This window comes from Myotis davidii, unplaced genomic scaffold, assembly GCF_000327345.1.
Source record: "Myotis davidii unplaced genomic scaffold, ASM32734v1 scaffold143, whole genome shotgun sequence".
NCBI classification, from domain to species: domain Eukaryota; kingdom Metazoa; phylum Chordata; class Mammalia; order Chiroptera; family Vespertilionidae; genus Myotis; species Myotis davidii.
In genome coordinates, this window is record NW_006294876.1 from 7,691,855 (window position 1) to 7,710,461 (window position 18,607).

The 18,607-nt window shown below is 39.2% G+C and overlaps 1 protein-coding gene across 1 annotated transcript in view; it reads left to right on the forward strand.

Moving 5' to 3' along the window:
• HCN1 (hyperpolarization activated cyclic nucleotide gated potassium channel 1) overlaps positions 1-18,607 on the forward strand; it is a gene marked incomplete at its 3' end in the record, with an annotated part of 290,284 nt that overhangs the window by 228,428 nt on the left and 43,249 nt on the right. The window contains exon 5 of the mRNA XM_006769486.1: positions 14,992-15,138. Within this exon, the coding sequence (XP_006769549.1) occupies positions 14,992-15,138 (147 nt within the window). The remainder of the gene's footprint in view (positions 1-14,991; positions 15,139-18,607) is intronic.

Consider the following 18,607-nt stretch of genomic DNA (forward strand, 5'->3'; position numbering starts at 1 on the left):
CTCTGGCAGAGGCATCAGGCCTGTGCAAAGGGCCAATCCTGCAATTGGAGGGTGATGGGGGTCAATGCCTGAGTGCTCCCAGTATGTGAGAGGGGGCAGGCTGGGCTGAGGTACACCCACACACACCCAGTGCACGAATTTCATGCACTGGGCCCCTAGTATAGGTATAAGGAGTGGTTTGCATTCATTGCCTTCTCAGATACTTATCATCTCTTTGACTGGTTTTACCAAAAACCATTAATTTTGTTCTGGGTTAGTTTGAACTGGAGTCTGACAAAGGATGTAAAGACTTGGCTGCAGGTGATTGTGTGCAAACAGACCCCTAAATATTTGGAAATTTACAGATAAAAATGGATCCTATCACAGGAAAAGAGCTAGAGCAGCATTGGCAGCCATTGGCAAAGACCATTTCATGGAATGACAACAGGCCTACACATCTTGGAGCCACTGAAATGAGAAATGAATTAGGTAGAAGCCTCAGGAAAATGCAATACAGAAATATGGAAAAATCCAGGCAGTTACTACTGTACTAAGTATAGTATGGAAGTGTTATTCATATTGATTACCGTGAGTCATCAAGGACAATTTAAATGGGATTCAGCATGTTTAGAGCACATTTCAAAGCACATTCAGTATGCTCTGGCCATGGAGTGCAGGGTTGGAAAATGATCTAGAATTACAAGTTTCTAAAGCTGTTTGAGTTATGGAGTGCAGAGATCTCCAAATTTGAGATCTTTGGGAAGACAAAGAAATACCTTTATGTTCCTTTTTTTTTTTTTTAATTGTCATTGTGCCAGTGCAGGACATTGTCACTAGTTAGGTCAGACATAAATTAGGAAACTAATATTTATTTACCACCACTTATTTAATTCTCAGATTTGGTTTCTGTAATTTCTGTTTTGGAGTCCAGTTACTAGTTAATGGCCATGTAACCCAAAAACAACAGCTGAAATTTGGATTCAGATCTGTGTGTCTCCAATGGAAGAGTTCTTTCCAACATATGCCATCTCTCTCCTAAAATACCCTTAAATGGGGACATGCATATTGGCATTATGGAAACACATTTTGGTCCATGCAAACACATTTTGTCCTAAAATTTTATAAGGCAGTATCAGTTATTTTTAAATGAGAACATTTTTTAAATTATTAATAAGTAACCAAAGCATAAAATTTGCAATAATCACAAACTGAAGAATGGAAATTAGGCTCAAGATAAATGAGAAAGTATAAAACTATCTTGAAATCTTAGTGATCTCTTCTCTCCCTTAATTTTCCCATGATTGGTTCCCTCCATTTCCTCCATCCATAGTTGTCCATTCTTTACTTTCTTCAACACAGAGGTTACCACCTCACAGAGCACACATTTATTTTGAATTTAGAGGCTCAATGCACAAAAATCGTGCAAAGGACTCGGCCTTCACAGCCCCGGCTGCCTCATCCCTCGTAGCCTGTCTGCCTCTTGGCCCTGGCTGCCTTGCAGCCTTGTGGCCCTGCGGCCCCACCCACTGGCCATTCTGTAAGGTCATTCCCCCCGGTCTAATTGGCATATTAGCTCTTTATTATATAGGATGTTTGAGTTTTATGAACGTCAAGCCTTCCATTAATGTGACATCTGTCTCTAGAGTTTCTAGCCACTATCCCTGGTTCTGCTGGGATGATGGAGAACACTAGGTCAAACCCCGTCTCTCAATTGCTTTCTCCTCCAGGGTAGCATCCCTGCCTTCCTCCAGCAGTTCTCAGAGGACCTATGTTCCTTATGTTACAAACTCCAGCTTGCTCTCTTCGTATTTTAAACCGTCAGTTCTCTACCTGGGCTGCCCGTCTGAATCCCCTGGAAGCCTGTAAAAATAGTCATGTCAGGAAATCAGAACAGATTTTCACTGCTTTGTGAATGATATGCAATACAAGATTCACAGGAGACATGGGTATATGTTCAGTGTGTGAAGAACGTGGCTGAGTCCCAGCCCCACCGTGAAAGTACTGCTTGGCCTCAGGCATGCTATTTCCCTCCTAGGAGTCTCAATTTCTCATGAAGATACGAGCATATGCAAGCCTGCCCTGCCTGCCTCCTGGGCTTGTTGGAAAGAACAAAAGTTCTTTGGAAACTAAATCATCCTGGGAATGTTATCATCACCTGTTTAATTTTTAAAGATGTAGATTGCTTTCTAATAATGCTGTCCACCTATCAGCTTACTCAGTGTAGTCCCTAACTTCTGTACCTTTTCTAGCCTTGAGATATTCTTTTCCTCATTATTTAGATAAAAATAAGACATCCCAAGAATTCCTCAACAAATAAACAGATTGAAGGAGCATCAATAAAAAGGAGCACCCAAGTTCTTAAATGGACCAGTCATCACTCTACTACCCTTTATTTCCTTTACACAGTACACATATGAAACAGTATCTATCTTTAGCATTTTTATGTGTTTTGTGTTTAGCTAAGAGCACAATTCTGCAGTCAAGAGAAAAGTATTCTAGGCTTTGCTCTGTCACTATCTTCTGCGACCTAGCAGACTTGTAGAGAAAGTACTTGGAGAAGAATAAATAGATGTATGACTATAATGCATAGTACATGTTAGTCCACTATAGGAAAAAAAACTTATAATTATAAAAACCTTAAATTAACAAGAATAATATAGGTAATACTACTATTTAAAAATGTAATTTCTATTTTTAGTTATTTATAACCTTCTAGTTATCTCTTTCTTCTGCACTTGATGCTAAAGTGCCGAAAAGATGTGAACATTTTATATATCAATAATTTGTCTAATCTGAACTGTATTATGTTGGAAAGGTATTCAATGTTTTCTGAAGCACTAAAGCCATCTGCTTTAGTATAGAAAATACTAAAGTGCTAGAATGTTATTTTAAGGTAGGAAATTGGGAGTCAGATGTGTCCAGTTTTTTTAGTTAAAATCTTATTAATCCAAAGTTTATTTTCTTTTCATATTCAGGGGTTTTCTTCATATCTGCTTTTTTATTTATTGGATGATATTAGAGAAATGTATTTATTATTCAAATATGTGAATAGTTGATTGCTTCATATAAAGTTTTATCTGTTTGAAGAACTAAAACAGTCTTTTGTTTTTCATATTGTAGTGTCTTCATACACACCATTAGCGGTAAACCAGAGCCAGTGATATATTTTTAAAAGAACTATAATTCCCATACCATCTTCATTTTCTCCAAGTAAAAACAGCTAGGTCTGTCTGAATTCCACCCCATGAAGGAACACTCCCGTTACACCAGAGTCCTCTTGCAAAAAATGGTTTGTTGCTGTCATTGTCATTGTTGTTACAGACTTGAAAACTCGATTTAAGAAAATACAGAGCTAAAATTATCCTTTCTTAGAGGTTTGCCTACATCAGTCTCAGCTCAGCTAATGCTGTAATTAAAACTCATCACGCTCATGACCCAGAATGATCAAATCCCTGACTTTCACACTTCTTTACCTCGTGTGACTAAAATGCAGAGAAATGTAAACACACACGGGAGTGTTCTGGGGTATAGACTAAAGCCACTTGTCTCAATAGGAAAATGCATTTAAAAGTTAAATGCATTTTACACTATATTCTGCAATTTATTTTATTTTAATGTTACAAGGCTTTCTATTTATCACCACTGAGGGAAACAGGATGCAGGAAGATGTGGTGTATTTATTCCCTGTCTTCTCTGGGACTCTTGTACTTCCTGATACTCTCGATATCCTCCTGTATTTCCAGGCGAAGGGCACCAATCAGATAGGAGCTCAGGGAGCAAGCAGGGTGGTAGGAGAAGGTACAGGTGGCAAGCTCACATGTGGCCTTGTAGGTTATTGAAAGATGTCCACGTTTCCTCTAAGACTGGAATACTTGGAAGGTTTCCTACAAAGGTGTGGCATGGTCAGACTTACATTCTAGAAGGATAATACTGGCTCCTGGGCGGAGAAGAAAGTATGAGCAGTCAAAAGGAGAAGCAGAGAGATCCAGTGAGAAGGATTTTGAAGTCATCTGTATAAGAGATGATGATGATGACTTAGACCAAGTTTGCAGGAGTAGAGATGGCTAGGTGAATCTATAATAATAAAAGCTTAATATGCTAATTACACTGGATGTCCTTCCAGATGTCCTTCTGTCCTTCCAGATGAAGCTGGGGCTACGAGGGAAGCCCGGATCCCGGGTGCCAGAGGGAAGCCGGTGCTGGCAGCTGGGGGAAGGAAGGCCTACTCTTACATGAATTTTGTGCATTGGGCCTCTAATATATTATAAAAGATCCAAAAATATTACTCAGCAATAGAAACATTACAAGAATATATACTGATATATGCAACATAGATGTATCTTGGAGACATCATGTTAAGTGAAAAAATGCCAGACCCGAAGATTGAAGATGATATTGTTCTATTTATTTACAATTGTAGAAAAGGTAAAGCAAGTGACACAAAATAGATCAGTAGTTTCCTGAGACCAGTGGTGGGGACGTGGGGTAACCCCCCAGAGAGTAAGGGAACTGTGGAGAATGATGGAAATGTTCCAAAATGTGATTGCTCACGAAAATGAACACTTACAGTGAGAATTTTTACTCTATATAAATTAAAATTGAACAAAGCTGTAAATTAAGAAATATGTGCATAGAATAAAATTCACCAACAGAAGTAGTGTATAAGACAAAAAGATATGGCAAAAGCAATGCAATGTTTCCAATCTCAGCTAGTAGAAAGTCATCATTATGCGATATGCAGCCATGAGCTATTCTATGGTGGTAGGAGGTTTGGGGGAGGATTTCAGCCTTAGATGTGTCAATTGTCAGCTCCTTATTATACATCCAAGAGGAGATACCAATTGGGAAATTGAACATAAAGAAACTGATTGAAAGAGGTCTAGACTGCAGATATCATTTTAAGACTTCTCAGTGAATATATACTGTTATTAAAAGCCAGGAAACTCGAAGCTGACAACATTCTCCATCCATGAACGTTGATTATGAAGAGAAGAGGGACTCTAGAATAATTTCCTGATTCCTCTATCACTTCTCATTTCTATGTGAATGTCTATAACCCTCCTCCACTTCCCAACGAAACTCCAGGAAAGTGGCTGGCTGCACATCTAGCTAAAAAGATAGTCATTAGCAATGACTGTTGACCAAGTGCACCTCCTTAAGGTCTCTCAGCACAAGAATAGAAAAGAAAAAAGAAAACCATTAAACAGTGTTACCATCTTGAAGCCTCAGTTTATTTTGAGAAATTACAACTTAAGGCCATAAATACTTACCAAGTGAAACAAAAGCTGTACTTCTCCTATCAAAATAAATTAACAAAAAACATCTTGCTGATTATTAGAAATAATGTCAACCCCTAGCCCCTTATGATAGAGTGGAACAGGATTCAAAACTCCTTCGCTTTGCTGCCTCTGTTTATCTGGCTTTGACGGTGGGTATCCAGTGGCCCATTGGTCCCTTTCTTGGATCTACCTCTTCACTTCGCTTGGCCAGTAACAGCCAGTCCATTCCCTGCTCGATAGCACACGGGTCTTGACACATCTTCATATGGTGGCTGACACTGTTGGCCTTGCAGAAGGTCCCTTATATTTCAGTGAACAGCTGCTCTCACCTGCTGCTAAGATGTTTCTCTGGCAAGCTTGTTTTGTACTCTTGCTAATTCTTCTAACTGTAACAAGGCACTTTTGAATTTATGCTAGTTAGATTGGTAGGCTTTGTCTTCTCTCACCAATCCAGGAAACATCATATGGTGGAACTTACAATGTCATACTTTGTATTAACCCAGGACTATTAGTTTCATAGTGTTTGAGTTGATAAGGTTCAGATCCTTTCCTTTTATAAATTCCATGACTGGTTTTCTGAAAACATCTCCTTTCCCTAGTATTATTAATCATGATGTTATGATGCTGGCATTAAAAACCACTTTTTACACTTATATTCAGGAATCCATATTTCTGTATGTTGATATGTATATTCACAAAATACAAACATATATATGTGTGTTTGTGTGTGTTTTCTTTTTAAATCAACTGACAATATTCACCTTTTGTTAATATTTGACCTTACTTAAATAAGACCTCTGCTTCTTCTCATTCCACAGAGCTGTACTTAGCACTTTCTTCTAACATCCCCTTACTCTCTGGTAGATATTTCCCAAGATTGTGATAGTTAGTACATATTGTAACTTCCCCAGTGGGTTAACACGGGTTTTAAATTGTTCCATGTGAGACTAACACCTGATCAATACTCAGGTCTGAAACGTGGGTTTTGATTGGCTGTGTTTAATATATGTTTGTGCTGCTTCATTGCTTCTTAATAGCACATCACGTCAGACATGATAAGTACTATAATCACATCCATTTCAATCTTGTTATATATTATGCTCTTAATGAAAATCATGCTTTTAATTTGTATAGATGGGATTAGTCTTTGTTAGAATTACTAATTTTTGAAAAACAAAGTAATACAGGGGAGTACTCATTTTAAGTATTGTAAAGCTCCTTTCCTCATCAGATGTGTTGTTCTCCATGGTGATGAGTCTTTAATTCATTGTCATCTTTTAATTATTCTCCAGATGATATTTACTCTTAGTTATTATTGTTTATCCTCAGCTATGCAGTTGCTTTAAATTTGGAAAGCCATGGACAGTGAAATAGAAACAGTTATATTAAAAAAAACAAGGAGGCTTTCAAAAGCAAATCAAGCTGTTACTAATGTGAAGAAATATTTTGACCAACAATAATGAAGAATATCAGTGATATTTTTAATGACATCCTTAGTTTTAAAGTATTAATCTTTTTAATGCACATAATTATACAGGGCTTATGTAAATAATTTATCACCCATCCCTGAAAGCTTAAAAAATTGGTTGAGGCCTGCCGGGGTCCAACCCCAGCAGGTCCAGGGGTCCCCAAAGGTGTGGACGGAGTCGGCGAAGAGGGAATGACACGGAGGCAGCGTTCAGTTGATCAGCAGCCTTGCCAGGATCTCTAGTCACAATCTCCAGCCAAGTTCTGTGTCCATGTTCTCTTGCTAGGTTCTCCAGCCACATTATCCAGGTTCTCCAGCCAGGTTCTGTAGCCATGTTCTCTCGCTAGGTTCTCCGGCCAGGTTCAGTCGCCAGGTTCTGTAGCCGGCTTCTGCAGCCAGGTTCTGTCTAGGTTCTCCAACCAAGTTCTGTAGCCAGGTTCTGTCCAGCATCTTTTGCCATGTTCTGTCTCTAGGTTATTCCCTCCCTAACTTCAGGGGAAAATCTCTACCTGGGGAAACAAACTTTCTCGGAGAGGTGACCTTGGTTAAAACACATAATGCCAAGAAAGTGAGCAAACATATTAAGAACAGTATGCCAAATATGTCGGGTCCCTTGAAACAGCAAGGATGGACCAGCTCCCAGCAGAGACCCAGCTGGTGGGGCTCAGTGGTTGAGTTTCAACCCATGAACCAAGATGTCATAGTTCAATTCCAAGTCAGGGCACATGCCCAGATTGCAGGCTCAATCCCTAGTAGGAGTTATATAGGAGGCAGCAGATTAATGATTCTTCCTTATCATTGATGTTTCTATCCCTCTCTCTCTCTCCCTTCCTCTCTCTGAAATCAATAAAAACATTTTCTAAATGGTAAAGGGTGATAGAAAGAGGGTATTGGTAAAAGAAATGTTCAACTCCATTACAGAGAGTGAATATATCTTGACAATGTAGTGTTAAAAACTGAACTGCCATCTTTTCAGTGAATAATTTTAAACACACACACACACACACACAAAGGACAAAATGTGACAACATTCAAAGCACACAATTTTTAAAAAATGTATACTATTTGAATTACACTAACACAAATTATTACTATAAAAGCTGCAATCATGGGTAGCCTATACAATTTAACCTTGGTGTGAAATATTACCTCTAGATTTATGACTAGCAGACTTCATAGTTTAGGAAACACTTTGTCCTTCAACATCTAATTTTTAGAAATTAAATGACAAATCATTCAAAATAAAGTCAATGAACTAAGTTATAGATCTTTAAGCTACTTCAAATAAGGCATATTATACTCCTGAGGAGGGGGGGAGGGATAAACAGTTTGTCACAATTAATGGGTGTTTGATTTTTCTTTCCAATGAATAAATAGATTTTTTTTAAAAGAAGTAAGGAATTTAAGTGTTTTAGATATATTTGGCCTTATCACACAAAACTGCCTGCTGTCATTTTGGTAGTACTTCAAAACTTAATTTAAATCCGGTTCCCAATTAAGACTAAACAATATAGTTTACAAAAAAAGAATATTTTAGAACATATATAACTAATCCAGCAAATATTTAACAGCTACTATATGTGAATCACTGTATTAGAAAATACAGATACATCAGTTAAAATACAATTCAAGATGCTTATGGTCTAGTGGACAATATAGAAAACTTAATAAGCAATTATCTTAGTGGGGAAAGAGCCAGGGTGTGGGCTTGGTGGGGAGGGACACTAAATGGCCCACCTAATCTAATCTAATCGAGACCTTTCTACTGTGAGTTTCTGATAACTGGCATAAGCATCATCTAGGATATTGTTAGAAATGCCACATCTCCGTTCCAGCACCACCCATCCTGAATAGGGATCTTCATGTTAGTGAGATCCCCATGTTATCTGAATGTTTATTAAAGTTTGAGCCAAGCCAGGTGGTGGGGAAAAATACTCAGAGAAAGTGGACTCCCAAGTGGCAATTGGTTAGTGTATAGACAATAAAGGTAAAATGTATTGGAAACAGAGAGATAATTGTCATCTAAACCAGATCTACAGCTTAGACTGTTGGTTGGACAGAGAAGTGTGGGGGAGAAGGGAGATGACCTCAGTTGGGGGCCTGCTGTGTTTGATGTGCTTTGAGACATGTTTTAAGGGTGGATGCTCAAGTGGAAGATGGACAGACGAATCTGGAGATCAGGAGTTAGTTCTCTGCTGGGGTTATTGATCGGCGATCAGTAGTATATGATAGTAACTAAAGTCAGGTAAGGGAAGGATTACTCAAAGAAAATATGTGAGAACAAATATTCTAAAAAGTCTGTAAGGATAGGCCTTTGAAACACCAACATATAGAGACATCAACAAATAAGACTGCAGAAAGCAGCCAGAGAGGAGAGAGGAAAGAGGAAGTAAGAAGAGTATATAGATGGAGAAGCCAGGGGCTAGATGCCTTCTGGAGAAAGGGATCAATAATAATGTTGTCTTAATTTGGGTTCTCCTACAAGAGCCTGAGAAAAGGATTTGGGCACAGGTAATTTATTGGGAGATAATTCCAAGGAGCAGAATACTCCAAGAAGCAGAATGGGGAGCACAAAGTGTAAGACTTGGGTAAAGCCAATGAAATGTATTTGATTGAGTTGTTCTCCAACATGGACAAGTGCACATGGTCTCACTGATGCCCTTGAGGAAAGATGAAGAATGCACCATAGATTTGTCTCTCTGAAAGAAGGGAGGCTATGACATGAATGTGGAGACTCCGGTTTCTCATTGATTGAATGTTACTGTGGGTACTATTACCTACACTTTCCCCATTCCCAAACTTCCATGCAACTCTACCTTAAGCTGAGCAACTTTTCTAAATTTCTCCGGAAGTTCTCAGGCAATGTTTATATCAGTACAGTGAAACTAAATTTTAAGAGACACTGGATGTCATCAGTTTGCATATCATTAGTTTATTATAAAAGAGACACGGAAATTATTCTAATTCTTAAATACACTGACTTGTCATTATTTTTGTTTTTTCAACTACTTGCTTGGTTGTCTTAAACAGAGCTACCCTGACTTTTTGAAAATGTTTGGAATTTGCTCATTTTCAAGGCAAGCTAAGTAATAAAAAGAAGGAAGTAGCTCAGTCTTGGGTTACCTGGGAGCATTCACTGTCATCTCCAAAATCTTGGCTGCACTCTACCAAGGAGGCTTAGTGGTGGCAATAACCTGTAATCATTGTTTCTGGAATCATTTGGAGTCTCCCTATATAAAAACTTTAAAAAGTGATGCAATGACAATTATTGTTGCCATCTCAAGTTACACAGAGACATCCCACAGGTTAAGTGTTTGCTGTCAGCATGGGCTACATTGTAAAAAATCTCCTGAGATTCCAGCAAACACGTTGTACAGTAAATCCATGCATTCTGAGAGACAGACTTCAGTAAAAAGTTAACTACTTCTATGCAATGTTTTATAGATTTGAAGCTAGAGTTAGAATCATAAACTAAGAGCTCCATTTGAATTAACTTACTAATTTTTTATTATTATGTCATTTGTTCTTGTAATAAAATGAAAAGTATAACTTGTGATTCCTATCTTCCAGTCATCTTCAGTGTATACAATGATATTTGGGTATCAAAAGACTATCCTGTTAGTTCTTTTTTAAAAAATATATTTTATTGATTTTAGAGAGGAAGGGAGAGGGAGAGAAAGATAGAAACATCAATGATGAGAGAGAATCATTGATTGGTTGCCTCCTGCACTCCCCCTACCGGGAATCGAGCCTGCAACCCAGGCATGTGCTCTTGGCTAGAATTAAACTGGACCCTTCAGTCCTCAGGCTGACACTCTATCCACTGAGCCAAACCGGCTAGGGCTATCCTGTTAGTTCTAAGGAAGATTACTACCTCATTGCCAAATTTACTGGACAATATCCTATACCTCTTTTCTTAGGGAATATTCCTTTGAGCACGCCTCTCAATACTTTGTCCTTCTTTGGGTTCTGCTAATCATTTTTATTCGGTTCTGCTCACACATCTTGCTGGCAAATGTTAGTTCCCTTACCTTGATCCATCTCCATGACTCCACTGCTTTTAAAATGTAGGTTCTACTTTTTGTCCTTTCTCTCCTTGTTTGACCCCCCCCCCTTCCTTAGTGACCCCTGAGTTATCAACTATGTGTATTTTCTTTCCTGAGTACCTGACCTATAGATATGCATTAGGATGAGCCGTGGGCATCTTAATCTTAACTTGTCAAAACTGAATTTCTTTTCTTTCCTGACTCTCACTCACTGCGCTTCCTTATGTCCTAAGTTATCACAGTACTTGGCATATCAAAGTGGTTCTGATATTTTAGTGAATTGAGAGTCTGTTAAAACACACACAGCTTAGAGTTTGCAATTCTAATTCAGGAGGTCTGGGTGGAGAATACACATGTGCCTTTCTAACATCCCAGGTGGTACTGGTATTTGACAACTGCCTCTTGAGAACCATTAGCACACAACAATCAATTAACATTTGTTAGATCAATAATTCCCATGTCAGTGAATGGTTAAAACGGATAGTATAGGCTCAAAAATCAAACTTGGCTCAGTATGAATGAATGACAAGAAATACCTATAGAAATTTTGTTCTGAAGGAACAAGGTACATCATTTGGCCTAACACCCTTTTGCTGCAGATTAGGACACTGAAGTCTAAAGGGATGAAATGAATTTTGTAAGAAAAAAGAACTGGATTTCAACCAACACCGACTCGCCTTAAAAATAAAATAGTTTCACATGTGGTATTTGTAAGCAGCTAATCAAGGATTCGTTTTCCAATTCCATAGACAGACATGGAGCAGCTAATTTTTCCTCTAGATGACTAGGCCTTTGCACATAGCCGCAGATTTCCTCCAAATGAATACCACACGGTTAACACTGCGTCTTATACCCCTAAGATGCTTACAAAGAATTAAGAAATCTAGAGCTCAATGTTCTAAGGTTGAACATTCTCACCACTCCAAGCAGTGTTTGGGCAGGAAGCTTGTTGAGAAGGGTAAGCAGAGACTGCTGGACACCAGCTGGTGGCGAATCCTTTATTTGGCCAGAACGGAAAGGACTTTCATCACTGTAGTCAGTGTCCAAGCTGTAGTCGTCCTATTGTCTGAAGCTGTTCTATTTTCCCAAGTCCGGGTGTTTGACAGGACGCATCAGATGCCAGACTTGCTCATAGGAGGCTTTTGTTTAAAGGCAAAGGGACCACACCGCAGAGAAAGAGACACAAATAAGGATCAGAAGCCAGCGCCTTTCCCAGGGTGAGATCCCGTGGGGAGCACCTGGGGTGAGCTGTCTCTGGTTTCTTCCATCAGGATCTGTGCGGGGAGCCTTGGTGTGGGGAGAGCTCACCCACAAAGCTCTCCATAGCGTTTGATCTAGTTGAGCCAGACTAGTTAAACCGATATCAGGGAAATTGGGTGTCCTCTTCCCCACTGGGTGCTGAGTGTGGGGTCCTTATGATATCGTGAGGAAAATAATTTTCTGAGACTTGCATGGGAGGATGAGTGGTTTTTATTTGTGGGATTACACCCCTGGGTTTCCAAAGTGCCATTCCAGTCATAGAAGTATAGCTGAGGGTTCAGTAGAGCTAAAAGCAAAGCCAGTGTCCAGAGTTTCCATTCCATGTTGCAGCCGGGTCCAGTTCAGCATCATGGATCATGTAGGCCAGTGTCAGGAAAAGGAGAGATAGAGCCCCACAAAGGCAGGAGTCAAGTGTTACACTCCAAGTTCACAAATTCCAATGTGTGAGGGATTAAGTATCCCAAATGTCATGCCCTGCCATGGCCACGCCCATTCTGGCCAATGACCTGTTCCCAGGTGTGACTGACAAGCAAATACCTTCCCAATGCCACCCCAACTCCAATGGGCATGTGTCTGTTCTCCCTCTGCAGTCCCTTCCCCAGCGATCTGCAGGGAATAGACCAGTGGCTCCCTGGGGAAAGTAAAGCTTTAGCTTCCTGGTGAAACTGCCCAAATGATATGTCTATAATATTTGGCCTTCCCTTTGTTCCTTTCCTGTTATTAATAACTAGGTTAATGACAATGGTATCAAAATCAAGTAGGTTAGTTGTAAGTCATTAGTGCAGAAGTTAACCGTGGGGGTCTCCAGTGGCATTTTAGACCCTGAAAAGTCCATCACATATTCCACTGCCCTCTTTATGTCTAAGAGTAGGCACAGAAATGTCTCCAGAAATAAAGAGCGTTTCCAGACCAGCTGCAAATCAGCTTCACCCTCCAGAGCAGTCAGTAGAGAAAGCCATGGGAGTTGCTTTCCCATGCACCAGCTGGTGAGGGTCCAGCTGACTGAATCCAGGTTTCCAGAAGTGAGCTAGCAAGCATCTGAGGTTAGGCAGGCATATGCAATGTGAGCCCCTCGGGAAATATTAACCCTGTACTTCTCAGGTACATACTAGAAGCCATTTACACACAATGGCTGTGACAGCATCAGTGCCTAAAATTCAAAATGCTTACATCGTAATCTAGTTGCTTCATATATGTTCATTTGGGGGCTTTAATTCTTCAAGAGGATAATCTGGTGACCAAATGAAGGAATTCTCATGACAAATTTGTATTTCATTAGAGGATACTAAGCTCTGAAAGGGAACATCCAAACAATATGAGCTTTATAGGTAAGGAAAGTATGTGGGAAAATTGACGAGATTTAATTGCTGTTATTCGTTAGCTGTGTCTGTTATCAATTATTATAATCACATGAAGTGCAGACAAGGAGGCAAAAGATCTAGATTTTATAGACAGAACTCTGCTATCTGAAAGATCTGAGAAAAAGCTTCCCATGGTAATGCACCAAATGTGTTTTGTTTAAAGGAAGAACCGTATTTCAGTATCTTTATCTGATTTTATTACTTACTATTTTATTTTTATTGTCAACTTTATTTCTGTACAATGAAACTAATTTTGAGAGTTTTAACTCACTTTTTCAAAGTATGGCATCATAACTGTGCCGAGCCAGCTCAGCCAAGGGTTCCACAAGCCTGAGTGAGGGCGGTGAAGGATGGAGAAATGACAAAGAGAATAAGCTGGGTCTAGGTGGATCTTCCTGTGCCTGGCTGAGGTCACAGAGAGAGATCCAGAGGAAAGCGGGCCGTAGTTTGCCCACGGCTGCCTTAGCCCATTAGCTACCCAGATAAGATGAAGGGAGTGTCATAAGGTCAAGCCTAATTATGCTAAGAGGACTGTGCCCCCTAAGCTGGGACTTATTTGTGGCTTTGCCAACAGGTCAGTCAGCTTAACTCTATAGCTTCTCCCTACAACTACCTGTTTTGGAAACATTAAAGTCATTTTTCAAATGTAAAAGTGATGAGTCATCTGGGGTCCTTTTAAGATGCTGATTTCATAGATCTGAGGTGAAGCCTGAAATTCCCTTCTAATAAGCTCCCACGCAACATTGGTGCTACCATGTCCTGTTAACTAGCAGGGATGCTTAAAAAAAATAGTGACTTTGTGTGTGTATGTGAGTATGTCTGTAAATTCACAGGGGCCTGTACCCCAAGGGAATCATCTCAGAGTTAAGCCTGAAAATCTGCATTCCCAAAGAACAACAACCCCACCTAAGTTTATAAATACCCAAGTTTAAGAACTTCTTGGTTAAATGAACTTAACTGTCTGAGTTAACTTCCTGCTATGAAATTAGGTGGATCTAGTCTCACCCTCATGTTCTCCTGGGTCCTAAATTGAAGTGGGACACATTCTCTTACTTTGCAAGGCATCTGTTTCTTGACTTGCAAACAGCTGCCAAGTTCCCTGCCTGGATGTTCAGTACTGAATTAGGTCTGCTCTTTCACTGTAAGATCTAAGATTAAACTTTTTGTAGTGTCCAAAGTTACCAGATTCTTTCTCCAAATTAAGACCCAAAGAGCAACTTCATACTTCTTTTGGAACTCAGCTAAAAATGAAATTTTAAAAAAGAATACGTGTGCGCGTGTGTGTGTAAAAATTTTATTTTTACCCAATCATTGGTTTTTCTGGGACTACAACCTTAAACTCACTCTGAAATCCTTTTGTGCCTTCTCTCCATAACATCTCAGGTTATTACAAGAAAGATTTACCTAAATAAATACCTTCTACAATATGTGACACAGAATAGTGACATTAAAAACCTAGTACATGAGTTCCTTGCCCTTAAAGAATTACTTATTTTTGTTATTGTTATCCATATGTTATTGAATATAGCAAAGTAGCATGACGATTTCTCATTCAGCCTAACAATGATTTTTCATTTTCTTTTTTCCTTTCCTTACAGTATAAGCAAGTGGAACAATACATGTCATTCCATAAGTTGCCAGCTGATATGCGTCAGAAGATTCATGATTACTATGAACACAGATACCAAGGCAAGATCTTTGATGAGGAAAATATTCTCAATGAACTGAATGATCCTCTGAGAGAGGTAAGGTTTCTAGTCCTGGAACTTCTTGGTCATTGCTTTCTCTGTTCACGGGAAATTCTGAGGTCCATGCTATCACATTGCTCAAAATAAATATTGGAATTAAATGATAAGACATCATTTTTTGCCCTTATTCTTTATTATGTTTTCCCATACACAGGTTTTTCATTGTTAAAAAAACAATACTAGAAATTGCCCAAGCGGTGTGGCTCAGAGGTTGAATGTCAACCTATGAACCAGAAAGTCATGGTTCGATTCCTGGTCAGGGTACATGCCCAGGTTTCAGACTTGATCCCCACTGTGGGGCATGTAGAAGGCAGCCGATTAATGATTCCCTTCATTGAAGTTTCTATCTCTCTCTCCCTCTTCTTCTTCTCTGAAATCAATAAAAATATATTTAAAATAAATACTGGAAATTGTTTTAATTATGATTCTCAGAACTGTTTATTTCTGCATCCCCAGTTATGAAAGTTCCTTCATGTGTCCTGATTGTCCATATCTTCCCAATCTTCCACCCTCTTATCATTATTACATATTGTTTCTTCATTTTTCTGATTTCCACTCTTTTTCCATGTTTATTTTCCCTGTTCATCCCCTAGATTCACTCACAGACTCACCTCACGTGTTGCAAGTAATTTCTTATAACCTCATTACAATACTTTGCTTTGGGTCTTCTTTCCACCCTTCCCCAGAAATCTCCCCTCTGCCTACTAGAATGTTCAGGTCACCCCTAGACCGAAAGAACATTCTCTTTAATGTTCGTATTTCTTAACAATGCTTTGCTCTTTTTTCTTTCTTTTACTACCCACCTTGTCAAAAGATTCCCAATATAATCCTTGCATTGTGATTTGATCACATCTTTACCAAAACTGTTCCCTTGAAAGTTATCAAGGATCTGTTAATGATCAAGGCCTTTGCTTTTGAGCCCTTGTTGGGAACATTTAAACTGTTAATAAAATACACATCTGAGGTTTGGTTTGGTTTTGTTGGGGAGGTGGGGGGGGGGGCAACTTAAGCACTGAACCATTACTGAGCCATTGACTTGACATTCTGCCTTTCTGAACTTGCTCTCTTATATTTATTTGACCTCACACTTTTATTCTGTAAATTTGAGCTCCAAGTTCTTGCCATAAACTCCAGTTTCTCAAAATCTACATGATATCACCCAGCCTCATACGTATGATAAGCTATTCCATAAAGTAATGTAATCATTCAATGCTGAAATATTTATCTTTTGAAATCTCCATAAATGTTTCAGTCATTTTCTCACGTTCATGTGAAATATAAAACATTGGTCCTTTTTTGAATTTTTTTCCCGCTCTTCACATTCAGTCAATCACCAAATGCTAATCAATTAACTGTGGTAAGACATCTTATGCCCAGACCCTTGTCTGCTTTCCTAATACCATCACCCTAACTGTGTTCTTCTCACAGGGAGTAGCTGCACCAGAGCTAGTTGCCTTCCATCCTTTAGTCTGTTTTCTCTACCACTGAAAATTTCACCAATGCCAGATTCATCTTCCTTTATGGTTACAAGCTGCTCATTTCTCTGCTCTGAAACTTTGTCTTTCCATTTCAAATCAAATCACATAAAGACCCTTAAGCTCCATCCTAGCCCTCCTGAGAAGGACATCTGCTATACTAATGATTAGCTTGTATTCTCAATAAAATCCTCAATCAAATAGGAATAAGTAAATATTGTTGCATTGGGAAACAAAATCCAATTCTCTTTATATTTAAAAAAAGTGAGATATTATTTATTTGTTTCTTTTTAAATCTCTATATGCTTAGCTTTTTCTCTTGGTTGGATTTCAGAATCTGTATTAAATCCAAATCCCCCTCACTGAGGAGCAGAATCTTAGGACATTGGAAGCAGGTTGGGTTCCCTGAGGCCTGGAGAGATTCCAAGGAGGGTGGGTCAGGCCATAGCAGGGAGACACAGGTAATCCCAGAGATAGGATCAGGGATGAAGATAGATCAAAACACAGGAAGCTACAATAAAACTAAGAATTTATTTTAAATGAGCAGGGACAAGTAAGGATTCCAGAATTAAATGTTTTGGAAGGAATACAGAAAGACAATAGAAAAAGTGATCATAAAAACAGACCCTAGCAACTTGAATGCTTAAATGCAAAGCATTTCTCTGTACTACAAATTCTCTACATAATGTAAAACCAGGATAACAAGAAAATGTTCCTAATCGTGTGTTTTACTACCTACCTGCTCTTGCCATGCTTTCATTTATTCTGATCATCAGTAGAAAATATTCCACTTTCATTTTCCCTCATAATGCCATCCACAGGCATAACTCCCATTTCCTCATTTCCTGCAACTCTTCCATCATTAAGTGATGATGAATTGTTTTCCTTGTATTTTCAAATGTCATAGTTCAGGGTCTCAGCATCTTTTACTTCAACAGCTGAAGTGCATTCTCAACTTTTCTTCCTGCCTTTCATCTCAGCGGAAAAAAGTAAGGCTACTATAGACGGATATAAAACTCAAGTTTAACGAGGTTACTCTGTTCTTCGAACCTGATCATGACCTTCTATCCCCTGCAAGAAAAAGTCCAACTTCTTGACAGGCCACATGAGGTGCTGCATGGCCTGACTCCATTTCTTTACATTCTTGCTTCATCAGCTGAGAATCGTTGATAATTTGGGGGGAGGAGGGGAAGAGGGGAATGCTATTGGTTGCCCCTTTGCCTTGCTTCATGCTACCCTCTCTATCTTCAACCCCTTCTGCTCAGCTTACCTTCTTCTTTTCATTAAACACTCTTACAGGGCACAGCATTCTTCCTAAGTTCTCCCTGACCACTCCTTCTCTGTCACTACACTTCTACTTTTTATTTATTTTTTTAAATCCTCACCCAAAGACATGTTTTCCTTGATTTTAGGGAGAGAGAGGAAGGGAGGGGGAGAGAGAGAGAGTGAGAAAGAGGAACATCAATGTGAGAGAGAAACATTGATTGGTTGCCTCCCCCATGCACCTCAAGCTGGGATCAAACCTGCAACCTGGTTGTGTGCCCTCACCAGGAATCGAACCTATGACCTTTGGTGCATGCGATGACCATACTGAGCCACACTGGCGAGGACAAAACTATGAGCTTCTTGAGTGCAGAGACTGTGTCTTAATATCTTTGTCTCTGTAGTGACCAGTATATACTAGGAACTCATTAAATGTGTACTGAGTGAATGATCTGTAATAGAATTAAGAATGAAAAACAGGGTGAGAATCAAGGCTACTTAATAAAAATAGAGATCCTAGAAGTGGAAGCACGAAATGCTCACACACTTAACACCTTAAAAAGGTGAAAACAATGTTCTCCAATGTTTATTTGCTCTTCAGCCTTTGCTTTTCTGGCATTGGACTCACACAAAAGCCTAAATTTGATGTTATACTGAATTAAGAATTCATTAGCAAGGAAGCAGGATGAGCAAGATAGGAAAGTGGGGAAAGGCATCCGCAGAAACAC